This window comes from Puma concolor, chromosome B3, assembly GCF_028749965.1.
Source record: "Puma concolor isolate L17-30 chromosome B3, mPumCon1.1.hap2, whole genome shotgun sequence".
NCBI lineage: Eukaryota > Metazoa > Chordata > Mammalia > Carnivora > Felidae > Puma > Puma concolor.
In genome coordinates, this window is record NC_141672.1 from 38,411,111 (window position 1) to 38,427,389 (window position 16,279).

The 16,279-nt window shown below is 42.6% G+C and overlaps 2 protein-coding genes across 4 annotated transcripts in view; one reads left to right on the forward strand and one right to left on the reverse strand.

Annotated features, from left to right (window-relative positions):
• The window catches only part of LOC147579914 (uncharacterized), a 149,294-nt gene that overhangs the window by 54,671 nt on the left and 78,344 nt on the right, over positions 1 to 16,279 (reverse strand). For all 3 annotated transcript variants that reach the window (XM_086709586.1, XM_086709584.1, XM_086709583.1), the window contains exons 1-2: positions 13,831 to 15,305; positions 10,116 to 10,226 (exon numbers count right to left, since the gene is read on the reverse strand). In XM_086709586.1, coding sequence (XP_086565712.1) covers positions 14,961 to 15,305 — 345 coding nt within the window. In that variant the 3' untranslated portion in view covers positions 10,116 to 10,226; positions 13,831 to 14,960. Of the gene's footprint in view, positions 1 to 10,115; positions 10,227 to 13,830 lie in introns of those variants that run through there.
• Positions 15,304 to 16,279, forward strand: part of SGPP1 (sphingosine-1-phosphate phosphatase 1) — a 36,156-nt gene continuing 35,180 nt past the window's right edge. Inside the window, exon 1 of the mRNA XM_025919337.2 lies at positions 15,304 to 16,005. Coding sequence (XP_025775122.2) covers positions 15,304 to 16,005 — 702 coding nt within the window. The remainder of the gene's footprint in view (positions 16,006 to 16,279) is intronic.

Consider the following 16,279-nt stretch of genomic DNA (forward strand, 5'->3'; position numbering starts at 1 on the left):
AAGCAGGCTCCTCACTGCCACCATGGAGCCTGACTAGGGGCTCAAACCCATGAACCATGAGATCATGATCTGAGCTGAAATCAAGAGTTGAATGCTTAACCGACTGGTCACCCAGGTGCCCCAAAAATAAAATCTTAAAAAAAAAAAAAAGGAAAAAAAAAAGCTGCTACCTGAGGGCCTGGCTTCCAGTCAGCTTGAAACTAGATGGTAAATGAGAGTCCTCCCTTGGAACACTAATAGGTCTTGGCATGTCCTCAATAACAGGACGTATCAGAATAAATCAGCAGTGTAGTCAATCACAAAGGTTCCAGAGACAACCAAGAACTGGGGCAAAGTTGAACTAGAACATTTATCACCTACATAAGGCCATGCCTTCAAGACTGGGAGAAGTAGTTATTTTGCCTAATGTATAGAAGCAAACAGAGAGTCAAGCAAAATGAAAAGTGTGCTGCAAATGAAAGAGCAACACAAAACCTCAGAAAAAGACCTTAATGATACGAAGATAAGTATTCTACCCTATAAAGATTCAAAGTAATGGTCATAACGATGCTCAGTGAACTTGGAAGAACAATGAACACGCTGAGAACTTCAAGAAAGAGGTAAAAAATATTTTAAAAGTACCAACAGGAGTTGCAGAACCGAAGAATACAATAACTGAACTGAAAAATAAACATCTATAGAGGGATTCAACAGCAAACTGGATGAAGTAGAGTGAATCAGTAAGTACTCAGACAAAGCAATGGAATTTACCCAGACATACCAGCAAAAAGAAAAAAAAAAAAAGAAACATGCAAGTAATTTAAGAAACCTAGGGGTGCCTGGGTGGCTCAGTCAGTGAAGCAGCAGACTTCAGCTCAGGTCATGATCACGCGGATTGTGGGTTCGAGCCCTGCATCAGGCTCTTTGTTGACAGCTCACAGCATGGAGCCTGCTTCGGATTCTGGGTCTCCCTCTCTCTCTGCTGCTCTGCTGCTCACAGTCTCTCTTTGTCTCTCAAAAAATGAATGAAAACATTAAAAAAAAAAAAAAAGTAAAAAAAAAATATATATAAAAAGAAACCCATGGGGCAGGGGCACCTGAGTGGCTCAGTCGGTTAAGTGTCCGACTTCGGCTCAGGTCATGATCTCATGGTTTGTGAGTTCAGGCCCCATGTTAGGCTCTATGCTGACAGCTCAGAGCCTGGAGCCTGCTTTGTAGTCTGTGTCTCCTTTTCTCTCTGCACTCCCCGCCCCTGCCCTAGTTCTCTGTCTCTCTCTCTCAAAAATAAATAAACCTTAAAAAAAAAAAAAAAAAGAAAAAAGAAACCTATGGGGCAACGTCAAGTGGAATAACATCCACATTGCAGGGGGCCCAGAAGGAGAAGAGAGAGACAAAGGGGCAGAAAACTTCCCTAACCTGTGAAAGGAAACATCCAGGTTCAGGAATCTCAGAGAGTTCCAAATAAGATAACCAAAAGGGATCCACATTAAGACACATAATTAAAATAACAAAAGTCAAAGAAAAGGAGAGACTCTTAAAAGCAGCCAGAGAAAAACAAGTTGTTGTGTGCAGGTGAAATCCTATAAAACTATCAGCAGATTTCTCAGCAGAAACATTGTTGACCAGAGGGAAGAAGCATGACTATTCAAAGTGCTAAAAGGAAAAACTTCCAACCAAGAATACGCCACCCAGCAAGATTATCATTCAGAATAGAAGGTGAGATAAGAGTTTTCCAGACAAGCAAAAACTAAAGGAGTTCATCACTACTAAATCAGACTTAGAGGAGATGTTAAGGAGATTTTTTTCTTTCTTTCTTTCTTTCTTTCTTTCTTTCTTTCTTTCTTTCTTTCTGCCTTTTTTTTTAAATGTTTATTTATTTTTGAGACAGAGAGAGACAGAGCATGAACGGGGGTGGGTCAGAGAGAGAGGGAGACACAGAATTTGAAACAGGCTCCAGGCTCTGAGCGGTCAGCACAGAGCCCGACGCGGGGCTCGAACTCACAGACCGTGAGATCATGACCTGAGCCGAAGTTGGACGCTTAACCGACTGAGCCACCCAGGTGCCCCTCTTTCTTTTTTTTTTTAATGTTTATTTATTCCTGAGAAAGAGAGACAGAGCATGAGCGGGGGAGGGTCAAAGAGAGAGAGAGAGAGAGAGAGAGAGAGAGAGAGACAGACAGACAGAGACAGAAAGAGAGAGAGAGAGAGAGAGAGAGACAGAATCCAAAGCAGGCTTCAGGCTCTAAGCTGTCAGCACTGCACCTGATGCGGGGCTTGAACCCACGAACTATGAGATCATGAACTGAGCTGAAGTCAAATGCCTAACTGGCCACTCAGGTGCCCCTCATTTTTTTTTTTTTTTTTTAAGTAGGCTTCATGCCCAACACAGAGCCCAACATGGGGCTTGAACTCATGATCCTGAGATCAAGACCTAAGCTGAGATCAAGAGTCAGAAGCTTAACCAACTGAGATACCCAGGTGCCCCATTAAGGAGATTTCTTTAATCTGAAAAGAAGTAGCACTAATTAATACAAGAAAACATATGAAAGTAAAAATCTCACTGTAGAAGGCAAATACATACAAGGTAGTGGATTAAATACTTATAAAGTGACTATGAAGGTTAAAAGACAAAACTGGTGGGGCACCTGGGTAGCTCAGTTGAGCATCAGGCATCTAGCATCTTGATTTTGGCTCAGGTCATGATCCCAGGGTCATGGGATCAAGTGCTGTGTCAGGCTCCATGCTGAGCCTACTCCATGCTCAGCACGGAGCCTGCTTAAGATTCTCTCTCCCCTGCCCCTCTCCTTCATTCGCACACTCTCTCCCTAAAATAAAAAAAAATTAAAAATAAAAAGAAAGTAGTAAAATTAAACTACAATAGTTAAAGGATACATAAGATACAAAGATGTAAAATGCGATGTCAAAAACAAAATGTTGAGGGGAAGAGAGCAAACTTGTAGTTTTAGAAAGTGTTCAAATTTACCCATGGGGCACCTGGGTGGCTCAGTTGGTAAGCGTCCGACTTCAGCTCAGGTCATGATCTCGCGGTCTGTGAGCTCGAGCCCCGCGTCGGGCTCTGTGCTGACAGCTCAGAGCCTGGAGCTTGCTTCAGATTCTGTGTCTCCCTCTCTCTCTCTCAAAAATAAATAAACATTAAAAAAAATTAAAAAAAAAAACCTCACAGTAAACATGAAACAAAAACTTATAGAAAATACACCAAAGAAAATGAGAAAGTAAACTAAACATAACACTGAAGAAAGTTATCAAACCACAAGGGAAGAAAGAGACAAAGAAAGGGACTGAGAGGAACTATAAAAACAGCCAGAAAAAAAAATGACAATACATACCTATCAATAATCACTTTAAATGTAATTGGATCATGTTCTCCACTCAAAATGAATGGGTGGCTGAATGAATAAAGAAACAAGACACATCTATATACTGCTGAGAAGAGACTCACTTCAGAAGTAAAAATACACACAGACTGAAAGTGAAGGGATAGAAAAAGATATTCCATGCTAACGGAAACAAAAAGAAAACTAGTACAGCTATTCTTGTATCAGACAAAATAGACTTTATTTATTTATTTATTTTTAAAGTAGGCTCCACGCCCAACATGGAGCTTGAACTCATGACCCTGAGATCAAGCATCACATGCTCCACTGACTGAGCCAGCCAGGTGCCCCCAGACAAAATAGACTTTAAAGCAAAGATTGTAATAAAAGATAAGGAGGGACACTATATAATGATAAAAGGGTCAATCTAGCAAAAAGATATAACATTTATAAGTACATATGCAGCCAATATAGGAGCACTAAAATATATAAAGCAAATATTAATGGACCAAAAGGGAGAAATTGATGACAACACAGTAATAATAGAGGACCTTCACACTCCACTTACATCAATGGATAAATTATATAGATAGGAAATCAACAAGAAAACATCAGCTTTTGGGGCACATGGGTGGCTCAGTTGGTTTAGCATCCAACTCTTATCAATAAGGTTGCTTATGTTTATGAGTAATTGTTTTATATATTTGGGGGCTCCTGTATTTGGCGCATAGACATTTATAACTGTTAGCTCTTCCTGATGGATAGACCCTGTAATTATTATATAATGCCCTTCTTCATCTCGTTACAGCCTTTAATTTAAAGTCTAGTTTGTCTGATATAAGTATGGCTACTCCAGCTTTCTTTTGGCTTCCAGTAGCATGATAAATAGTTCTTCACCCCCTCACTCTCAATCTAAAGGTGTCCTCGGGTCTAAAATGAGTCTCTTGTAGACAGCAAATAGATGGGTCTTGTTTTTTTATCCATTCTGATACCCTATGTCTTTTGGTTGGCGCATTTAGTCCATTTACATTCAGTGTTATTATAGAAAGATACAGGTTTAGAGTCATTGTGATGTCTGTATGTTTTATGCTTGTAGCGATGTCTCTGGTACTTTGTCTCACAGGATTCCCCTTAGGATCTCTTGTAGGGCTGGTTTAGTGGTGATGAATTCCTTCAGTTTTTGTTTGTTTGGGAAGACCTTTATCTCTCCTTCTATTCTATATGACAGACTTGCTGGATAAAGGATTCTCGGCTGCGTATTTTTTCTGTTCAATACATTGAAGATCTCGTGCCAATCCTTTCTGGCCTGCCAAGTTTCAAAAGAGAGATCAGTCACGAGTCTTATAGGTCTCCCTTTATAAGTTAGGGCACGTTTATCCCTTGCTGCTTTCATAATTTTCTCTTTATCTTTGTATTTTGCCAGTTTCACTATGATATGTCGTGCAGAAGATTGATTCAAGTTACGTCTGAAGGGAGTTCTCTGTGCCTCTTGGATTTCAATGCCTTTTTCCTTCCCCAGTTCAGGGAAGTTCTCAGCTATTATTTCTTCAAGTACACCTTCAGCACCTTTCCCTCTCTCTTCCTCCTCTGGGATACCAATTATGCGTATATTATTATTTTTTTTAGTGTATCACTTAGTTCTCTAATTTTCCCCTCATACTCCTGGATTTTTTTATCTCTCTTTTTCTCAGCTTCCTCTTTTTCCATAATTTTATCTTCTAGTTCACCTATTCTCTCCTCTGCCTCTTCAATCCGAGCCGTGGTCGTTTCCATTTTATTTTGCATCTCGTTTAAAGCGGTTTTCAGCTCCTCCTGACTGTTCCTTAGTCCCTTGATCTCTGTAGCAAGAGATTCTCCGCTGTCCTCTATACTGTTTTCAAGCCCAGTGTTTAATTTTATGACTATTATTCTAAATTCACTTTCTGTTATATCATTTAAATCCTTTTTGAAGAGTTCATTAGCTGTTGTTATTTCCTGGAGATTTTTTTGAGGGGAATTCTTCCGTTTGGTCATTTTGGATAGTCCCTGGAGTGGTGGAGACCCGCAGGGCACTTCCCCTGTGCTGTGGTGTATAACTTGTGTTGGTGGGTGCGGCCACAGTCAGACCTGATGTCTGCCCCCAGCCCACCGCTGGGGCCACAGTGAGACTGGTGTGTACCTTCTCTTCCCCTCTCCTAGGGGTGGGATTCACTGTGGGGTGGCGTGGCCCATCTGGGCTACTTGCACGCTGCCAGGCTTGTGGTGCTGGGAATCTGGTGTATTAGCTGGGGTGGGTAGGCAAGGTGCACGGGGGCAGGAGGGGCAGGCTTAGCTCGCTGCTCCTTAGGTGATCCACTTCAGGAGGGGCCTTGTGGCAGCGGGAGGAGTCAGACCCGCTGCCGGAGGGGTGGCTCTGCAGAAGCACAGCGTTGGGTGTTTGCTCGGAGTGAGCAAGTTCCCTGGCAGGAACTGGTTCCCTTTGGGATTTTGGCTGGGGATGGGCGGGGGAGATGGCGCTGGCGAGCGCCTTTGTTCCCCGCCAAGCTGAGCTCTGTCGTCCGGGGCTCAGCAGCTCTCCTTCCCTTTGTCCTCCACCCTTCCCGCTTTCCAGGCAGAGCTGTTAACTTATGACCTCCCAGACGCTAAGTCGCGCTTGCTGTCGGAACACAGTCCGTCAGGCCCCTCCGCTTTTTGCAAGCCAGACTCGGGGCTCTGCTTGGCTGGCGAGCCGCCCCTCCGCCCCGGCTCCCTCCCGCCAGTCCGTGGAGCGCGCACCGCCTCGCCGCCCTTCCTACCCTCTTCTGTGGGCCTCTCGTCTGCGCTTGGCTCCAGAGACTCCGTTCTGCTAATCCTCTGGCGGTTTTCTGGGTTATTTAGGAAGGTGTAGGTGGAATCTAAGTGATCAGCAGGACGCGCGGTGAGCCCAGCGTCCTCCTATGCTGCCATCTTCCTCTCTCTCCTCAGCATCCAACTCTTGATTCTGGCATAGGTCGTGATCTCACAGTCGTGGGATTGAGCCTCATGTTGGGTTTGGGATTCTCATGGAGTCTAGTTGGGATTCTCTCTGCCCCTCTCTGGCTCACACACTCTCTCTCTCTCTCAAAATAAATAAATATTTAGAATGTTTTTTAAAAAATGTTTTATTTATTTTTGAGAGAATGAGTATGAGCAGGGGAGGGGCAGAGAGATAGATGGACAGAGGATCTGAAGCAGGCTCTGCTCTGACAGCATCGAAATCATGAACTGTGAGATCATGACCTCAGCTGAAGTTGAACATTCAATCCACTGAGCCATCCAGGTGGCCCAAATAAACATTTAAAAAGATAAAAAATAAGAATAAATGAAAGATTAAAATCATATAATCATCTCAATAAATGTTGAGAAAGCATTTGACAAAATTCAGCCTTCATTTATGAATCAAAAAACTCAACAAAAGCAGTATACTTGACCTAATAAAGACCATATATGAAAAATACATAGGTAATATTAAACTTAATGGTAAAAAAGTGAAAGCTTTCTCCTTTAAGATGAGAAATAAAACAAGAATGCCCACTCTCCCCACTTTTTAATTAAAAAAAATTTTTTAATGTTTATTTACTTTTGAGAGAGAGAGACAGAACGTGAGTGGGGGAGGGGCACACAGAGAGGGAGACACAGAATCCAAAGCAGGCTCCAGGCTCTGAGCTGTCAGCACAAAGCCTGACACAGGGCTCAAACTCACAAACCATGAGATCATGACCTGAGCCAAAGTCAGAGGCTCAACTGACTGAGCCACCCAGGTGCCCCTCTCCACTTTTTAATTTTTAAGTAATCTCTACACCCAATTGGAGCTCAGACTCATAATCCCGAGATCAAGAGTCACATGCTCTTCTGATAGAGCCAGTCAGGTGCCCCTCTCCCCAATCTTATTCAACACAGTATTTGCAGCCCTACCCACAGCAATTAGGCAAGAAAAGAAATAAAAGGCATACAAAAAGGAAGAAGTAAAACTGTCACTATTTGCAGATGACATAATACTATATATAGAAAACCCTAAAGACACTATCAAAAAACCGCTGGGAATAATTAATGACTTCAGTGAGGTTGCAGGATACAAAATTAATATACAAAAATCTCTTGCATTTCTATACACTAATAATGGACTATCAGAAAGAGAAATCAAGGCGTGCCTGGGCGGCTCAGTTGGTTAAGCATCTGACTTCGGCTCAGGTCATGATCTAAAGACTCAGGGGTTTGAGCCCTGCATCAGGCTCTCTGCTATCAGTGAGGAGCCTGCTTTGGATCCTCTGTCCCTCTCTCTCTGCCCCTCCTCTGCTTGTGCTCTTTTATCTCTCTCTCTCTCTCTCTCAAAAATAAACATTTAAAAAAAGAGACAGAGGGGCGCCTGGGTGGCTCAGTTGGTTGAGCAGCCGACTTCGGCTCAGGTCACGATCTCGCGGTCCGTGTGTTCGAGCTCCGCATCAGGCTCTGTGCTGACAGCTCGGAGCCTGGAGCCTGTTTCAGATTCTGTGTCTCTCTCTCTCTGACCCTCCCCCGTTCATGCTTTGTCTCTCTCTGTCTCAAAAATAAATAAACGTTAAAAAAAAAAATTAAAAAAAAGAGAGAGGCACCTGGGTGGCTCAGTCAGTTAAGTGACTTCGGCTCAGGTTAAGATCTCACGGTTTGTGAGTTCGAGCCCCACATTAGGCTCTTTGCTGTTGTCACAGAGCTCACTTAGATCCTCTGTCTCCCTCTTTCTCTGCCCCTCTCCTGCTTGCACTCTCTCTCAAAAATAAACATTTAAAAAAGAGAGAGAGAAATCAAGAAAACAATCCCATTTACAACTGCATCAGAAAGAATAAAATACCTAGGAATAAATTTAACCAAGGAGTAAAAGACCTGTACACTGAAAAATATGACTTGAAAGAAATCCAAGAAGTTACAAATAAATGGGAAGCTATTCCATGCACATGGATTGGAAGTATAAATATTGTTAAATGTCCATACTACCCAAAGGAATCTACAGATTCAATGCAAACCTCATCAAAATTCCAATGGCAGTTTTTACAGGACTAGAAACAAACAATCTTAAAATTTATACAGAATCACAAAAGATCCTGAATAGCCAAAATAATCTTGAGAAAGAACAAAGTCAGAGGTATCCCACTCCCTGATTTCAAATGATACTACAACACTATAGCAATCAAAATAGTATGGTATTGGCATAAAAGCAGACACATAGATCAATGCATTAGGAAAGAGAGCTCAGAAATAAACCCACACATATATGGCCAATTAATTTATGACAGAGGAGGCAAGAACATACAAAAGAGAAAGGATAGACTCTTTAATAAATGTTGTGCAGACTGGACAGCTACATGTAAAAGAATGAAACTGGACCACTGTCTTGTACCGTTTATAAAAATTAACTCAATATGGATTAAAGATTTGAATGTTAAGACATGAAACCATAAAACTCCCAGAAGAAAACAGGCAGTAGGCTCCTTGACCCCAGTATTAGTGATTTTTTTTTTTTTTTTTGGAACTGGCTCCAAAAGCAAAAATAAACAAGTTGAACTACACCAAACTGAAAAGTTTCCGCACAGCGAAGGAAACCATCAGCAAAAGAAAAAGTAAACCTATCAAATGGGAGAAGATATTTTCAAATCATATACCTGATAAGGGGTTAATATCCAAAACATACTTAAAAATTCAGACAATTCATAACAAAAAATTTTTTTAATGGGCAGAAGATCTGAATACACATTTTTTCCCAAAGAAGACATATAGAAGGCCAACAGGCACATGAAAAGATGCTCAATATTACCAATCATCAGGTAAATAAATGAAATATCATCACACATCTGTCAGAATAGATATTATAAAAAAGACAAGAAATAAAAGGTTTAGGTGAGGATGTAGAGAAAAAGAAACTCTTGTAGACTGTTGATGGGAATGTAAATTTGTGCACCCACTATGGAAAACAGTATGGAGATTCCTAAAAAAATTAAAAATAGGCCTGCCATATGATGAAGAAATTCCACGCTGGGTTTTCTGTCTGAAGAAAAAGAAAACACTAAATGGAAAAGATATATGTACCCTTATGTTTGTTGCAGCATTAATTTATAGTAACTAAGATATAGAAACAATCTAAGTGTCCATTGATGGATGAATGTATAAAGATGTGGCGTATAAATATAATGGAATACTACTCAGCTATTAAAAAGAATGAAATTATGCCATTTGCAACAATATGGATGGACCTTGAGGGTACTCTGCAAAGGAAATAGGTCAGACAGAGAAAGGTAAATACTACACGATCTTACTTGTATGTGGAACCTAAAAAACAAAACAACACAAAGTGTAGACTCCTAGATATAGAAACCAGACTGGTGGGTGCCAGAGAAGAAAGAAGATTGCTGGGGGGAGATATGGGTGACAGGGATCAAGAGGTACAAACTTTCAGGACTAAAATAAAAAAGTCATGGGGATATAATGTACAGCATGGGGAATATAGTCAATAATACTGCATTAACTTTGTATGGTAATAGCTGGTAAAGAGACTTATTTTGGTGATTATTTTGCAATGTATACCAGTGTTGAATTACCAAGTGATACATTTGAAGCTAACATAATGTTGTCAAATATACCACAATAAAAAAAAAAAAAAAAGAAAAAAAAGGAAAAACAAAAAGAAAATTTACCAAACATATTTTATAAATACTTTTACCAATGGCTAGTTTATAAAAACAATTTATGTTCTTCAGAAAATTAACCATTTTGATTAATGGAGCATTTAGTATATTACAAACATAGAAATATTAGGGGCAAATCAACACCTACCAAAATGTCTGGAATGATGAATGGGCAGATGTGGTTGGAGGTTTCAAGTCTTGAATTAAAAAAAAAAAAAAATCTTCTGAGTTGGGTATACACGTGTATTACCAATCATTTCTAGAAAAGAAAAAGCCAAGAGCCAGATTTTAATAATAAGAAAACTGGAACTGGATAGAGACATTAACAAAGGGAGAAATTCTTAGGAAGAAAAAAATGGTTTTAAAAAAAGTACTATAAATTTGGGGTAAAATAAAACTGTGTATAAATGGTCTATATGGTAAGGAAAGAATTCCATGGTCATCTCAGCCAGCATGGATTAGAATTAAAGTGGGTGAGAGGCCATATATTTTTTTGCCTAAAATACTCTCAGATCATTTTCTGTAAGGTTTTCTTCTTTCGAATCTTACTCTGGGTAAAAGTGATTTGAAATGTTAGGGCATAGAAAACACAAAGCATAGAAAATTCCTTATCTGTTAATTACAAATTTTATGTTTATCACATTTTATTTATTAAAAAAAATTTTTTTTTTCAACGTTTATTTATTTTTGGGACAGAGAGAGACAGAGCATGAACGGGGAGGAGCAGAGAGAGAGGGAGACACAGAATCGGAAACAGGCTCCAGGCTCTGAGCCATCAGCCCAGAGCCTGATGCGGGGCTCGAACTCACGGACCGCGAGATCGTGACCTGGCTGAAGTCGGACGCTTAACCGACTGCGCCACCCAGGCGCCCCTATCACATTTTATTTATATTTGTGCTATGCTAGGCATCTTTTCAAGAATTCAGAGGAAATCCTATTTTTTAGAAAATAAAACTAATCAAAGATGCAGGATAAAATCAGTAGGTATTTATGCAAAGAATTAAAAAAAACATAGGTTTAATATTTCAAAAATAACAAATTCATATTCACCATTTTTGATGCCCATAATGCACTATGTACTGACATCTACATGTCAAGACTATTCTAGTGATAGTTAATAGTAATAATTTAGGCTAAATAGCTTGCAATATATAAATTTTGTAGTTTAATGAATAAGAAATTAAGTTATATTCCAGGCTCAAAAAAATTATAATAAATATTCAGTTTAAAATAAGTATTATCATTTTCTTATTAAGTAATGTAGTTTTTTCCCTCCTAGTTTCATTGTATAATTGACGTAGAAGTCTGTATCAGTTTGAAGTGTATAACATAATGATTTATGTATATATTACAAAATGATAACCACAATTTTAGTTAACATCCATCAACTCACATAGTTATAATTTTTTTCTTATGATGAGATTTTAAGATCTATTATCTCAGTAACTTTCTAATATACAATATGGTATAACAGTTTTAAATATATATTACTTAGAAGACGTATTTCTAGGGGCGCCTGCGTGGCTTAGTCGGCTAAGCGTCCGACTTCAGCTCAGGTCACGATCTCACAGTTCGTGGGTTCGAGCCCCACGTCAGGCTCTGTGCGGACAGCTCAGAGCCTGGAGCCTGTTTCAGATTCTGTGGCTCCCTCTCTCTCTGACCCTCCCCCGTTCATGCTCTATCTCTCTCTGTCTCAAAAATAAATAAATAAACGTTAAAAAAAAATTTTAAGAAGACGTATTTCTAAAAGTAAAATTCTTTGACTTCATTGTAAAATTAGTTCAATCAATGATTTATCTCAACCCAATATGACAAAATACAACTTTATTTAAATTAGTTGTGGAAGGCAAAATGACCAAGGCTAAGCCTATATATTGTGTTTCCCTACTACTTTTATGAAAGAAATGACAGCAATATTTTACCTTTGTATAGTTCATGTATCACAAAAAAGATTTCAATATTACATAAAGTTAAACTCAAGTACAGAGAAGGATCTAACAAAATTTAACATGTTAATTATGCAACATAAACTAAGACATTTGGCTTTGCAGGGAAGACACTGAATTACACCCAGATAATCATGTCATTACTTGGTAGCAATGTATTTCTTTTTAAAAAATGTTTATGCTTTGTTATAAAAAATGCTTGCCACAGAAAGTTTATATTTGAATCTTTTGATATGGTTCAATTTCTGTTAAGTTTCAAGATGAAAAGTATCAGAGTGAGTGTAAACAGAATCCACCAGAACTATTCTTTTCATCATGGTGCTTTGGTGCTTTTGGCCTTGTCCTTATCATTAACAGATTTACAGCAGCAGCAGGACACTGTCAGCCTTTTCAAGTTTTGTCTTTTGACTTGCATTCTTTTCCTCTTCAGTGCAGTCAGAGGCCAAATTCCCACCTCCCCATCATCTTTGTCTCTGTATTGTCTTAAAAAAAATTTTTTTTAATGTTTATTTTTAGAGAGAGAAAGACACACACACACACAGAATGCAAGCAGGGCAGGGAGGGGGGGTGAGGCAGAGAGAGAGGCAGACACAGAACCCAAGGCAGGCTCTAGGCTCTGAGCTGTCAGCACAGAGTCCAATGCGGACTCGAACTCATGAGCCGTGAGATCATGACCTGAGCTGAAGTCGGACGCTTAGCCAACTGAGCCACCCAGGTGCCCCTCTTTATTCTCTTTTAAAGAGGATATTACATTCTGACAAAATATGCCAGTGATCAAGTTATATTTTAGCCATAGGATATAAATATCACCTCTTACTTTGTTTTATATGTTTTCCTCTTTCTCTGCTCTCTTTAGACTAATTAGTCCCCAGAATTGGAAATTCCTTGAATGAATCCGAATAATTCTTTATCTGAACAAGGGGCACCTGAGTGGCTCAGTCAGTTGCGCGTCTCTTGATTTTGGCTCACTCAGGTTGTGATCCCAGGGTTGTGGGATCCACACTGAGCTTGGAGCGTGCTTGAGATTCTCTCCTTCTGTCCTTCTCCCCTGCTCGTACCTGCTCTCACTCTCTCTCTCTCTCTCTCTCAAAAAAAAATTCAGCCTTTATAAACAAATGATTTTGACAGAAACCAGGCTCCTCCCACCTTTGTACAAGTTGCTCCTTGTTTTCAAATGCCAGCTAATCATCCATTTCACAGGACCATTCATAGATAACCTAATGCCACCTCTCTGCTTACTCCATGAAGTGATTGCTTGTGTCTGATTTCTTTGATCCGTTTGGTATGTCTGGCTTTATGTCTTTGAATATACTCGCATGTTTTGTCTCCCTCAGTAGATTATAAATGCCTCAATATTAGACACAATGAGTTCTAATCAAGGACAGACAATTATCTGCCTGCAGACCTATGAATTCAAATGAAATGCTTTAACTTTTTCCTAGTTCCAAAATCTTTTCCAAATCTCTTCCTTCTGATTCCCAGAACCACAGTCCAAGTTCCTGCCCCCATTCCCTCTCACCTGACTACTGCAATCATCTTCTAATTATTTACCTAGCCTTTGCTCTCTGACCTCTGGCAATTTACCTTCGATTTCCTTCTCAGTTATCTTTCTAAAGCAGTTCTGATGGTGTCACTCCCTAGGTTAAAAGCCCTCCATGGCTCTCCACTGCCTACAAATAAAATCTCCAGCTTGGCATTCAAGGGCTTTACAATCTGGTCCCATCCCCTCTTTCTAACCCCATTCCAACCACTTACTCCTCCTACTGTGTATTCTATGAGCTACTGTTTATCAAATACATCTTTGCACATTCCTATCCCATCTTTCTTCATTTTCTGTCTTTCCTAAGATGAGTTTCTCCACCTACTCTCATCATGCTCTTTAATAAAGGATCCCAGCTCAAGAGGATCACTTCTTACCTGGTTTGTTGTCCCTAGTCAACTTGTTTCTTCTCCGTTCCAGAGCATGTTGTTTATCTCCATTTTAGCATTTTCCATTTATACTGTGAGCAACTTTAAGACAGAGATGATGATTTATTTATCTTCCTATGGCTGTAGCGTAGCAAGTGAAGTGGGAGGAAGAGAATAATTTCCCTAGGAAATGAAGGAAATACTGCTAAAGACACAGGTAGGGGAAATTTCCCAATTTTCTTGGAAGAGGTTCAAATTCTTTAATTATTGACATCCACCTTACTTGTAGTAGCTTCTTGGAATTAAGAGTTCAGAGAATCTCTGGGGCACCTGGGTGGCTAGTCCAACTTTGGCTCAGGTCATGATCTCATTGGTGGTGGGTTGGAGCCCCACCTGGGGCTCTGCTGACAGCTCAGAGCCAGGAGCCTGCTTCAAATTCTGTTATCTCCCTCTCTCTCTGCCCCTCCCCCATTTGTGTTCTTTCTCTCTCAAAAATAAATATTAAAAAAAAAGTTCAGAGACTTTCTAATAAAAACTGTATTTTCTAGAAGTCAAGTTTGTAACTTTCCTGACATGGAAGTTAAGCCTCTAAATCAGCCTCATCAAGCTCAAAAAATCTGCAGCCTGCATCCAGGAACCAATTAATTTCTTCTGTGCAACCCCACCTAGCTATTAGAATTTATTAAAATACTACATTGAAGTCAAGATAACTGTGATCTCTTAACTTATTTGATCAATGGCGCAGTATTGTCCTGGGATCTACATCTAATCTTGCCACCACTGGTCAATTGGCACGTGGCTTTCAGGACATGAGCCGTCAGAAACAGCTCTGTAATTACTTGTGATTACTTGAGTCGAACGATTCCGGGCCTATGGTGGTTATTTCGCCTTCATTCACCATTAAACACTTGATTCTGTGCCAGCAGGATGTCCGGGTGCTTGGCCACTCGCACCTCGGACGCCGGCCCCCAGGGTCGTGGCCTCTCCGAACCAACGGTGGTCAGAGGCAAGCCGGCAGCATCAGCCGGAGGGAAACGAGGGCTGAAGTTGGAGAAGGGGGCGGACCAGGTCCGCCCGCCCAGCGCCGCGACGCCTGGCGGGTGTCAAGGCAAACCTCAACGCAGCCACCCCGCTGAGCCTCAGCACCCCCACGCCGCCGGATGCGCTCCAGGCGGCCGCGCGCGGCCAGGCGCCCTCCCGGCGCGGCAGTGGGGGGCGGGGCTGGGCGCTGCGCGCGCCGGCGCGTGGAGGCCGCGGGCGGTGGCGGAGCGCGCGCGGCCTGGGAGGGGCGCGCGGGGCGGGGGCGCGCGGCGGCGGCGGCTGCGGCCTGTGGCGCCGTCACCGGGCAGAGCCGAGCGGGTCCGGCTAGGCGCTGCTGCCGCTGGCCAGGTGCGCGGGGACGATTCCGGGCTGCGCCAGGGTCCGGCCCGCCTTCCCGCCGCCGACGTCCTCCCGTCTGCGGGCCGCCAGGGTCCCGTTATCATGTCGCTGAGGCAGCGCCTGGCCCAGCTGGCTCGCGGTCTGCAGGAGCCGCAGAAAGTGGCCCGTTTCCAGCGGCTGTGCGGGGTGGAAGCGCTGCCTCGCCGCTCCGCCGCTCCCGCCACCGATCCGAGGGAGGATGAGAAGGCGGAGGCGCCCCTAGCCGGAGACGCCCGGCGCCGAGAGCCGCAGCCTGGGGCGTCTGCAGGCCCCCAGCCGCCCGGGAACGACCGCAATCAGTGTCCCGCCAAGCCCGGCGGCGGCGGCGGCGGCGCCCCCAACGGCGTGCGGAACGGGCTGGCGACCGAGCTGGGCCCGGCCTCGCCGCCGCGCGTGGGGGCCCTGCGCCGCAACTCGCTGACGGGCGAGGAGGGTGAGCTGGCCCACGTGAGCAACTGGCCGCTCTACTACCTGTTCTGCTTCGGCACCGAGCTGGGCAACGAACTCTTTTACATCCTGTTCTTCCCCTTCTGGATCTGGAACCTAGACGCCCTGGTGGGCCGGAGGCTCGTGGTCATCTGGGTGCTGGTCATGTACCTGGGCCAGTGCACCAAGGACATCATCCGCTGGCCGCGGCCCGCCTCGCCGCCCGTGGTCAAATTGGAGGTCTTCTACAACTCCGAGTACAGCATGCCCTCCACCCATGCCATGTCCGGCACCGCCATCCCCATCTCCATGATCCTCCTCACCTACGGCCGCTGGCAGGTAAGGGACCTTGTCTGTCGTCTGCTCAGCCTTGGAGAGTTAAACTACCCGGAGTTGTCTTCACTCCCCGCAGTTATGTTAATTTGGCCGTTCCCCTCCCAAACCTCTCTTTCCGCGGGATTTCACAGTCCCCGCAAACAGGCCTTTTCTAGGTTTTAAAAAATTAAATGATCCGGGAAAACTTAAGAGTCTTAGCTGTCAAACGGTATTCTAATAACAGTGCCTTTCTTAGAACCCAAAGGAAACGCTATTCGTGGAGTAACATTATCATTGA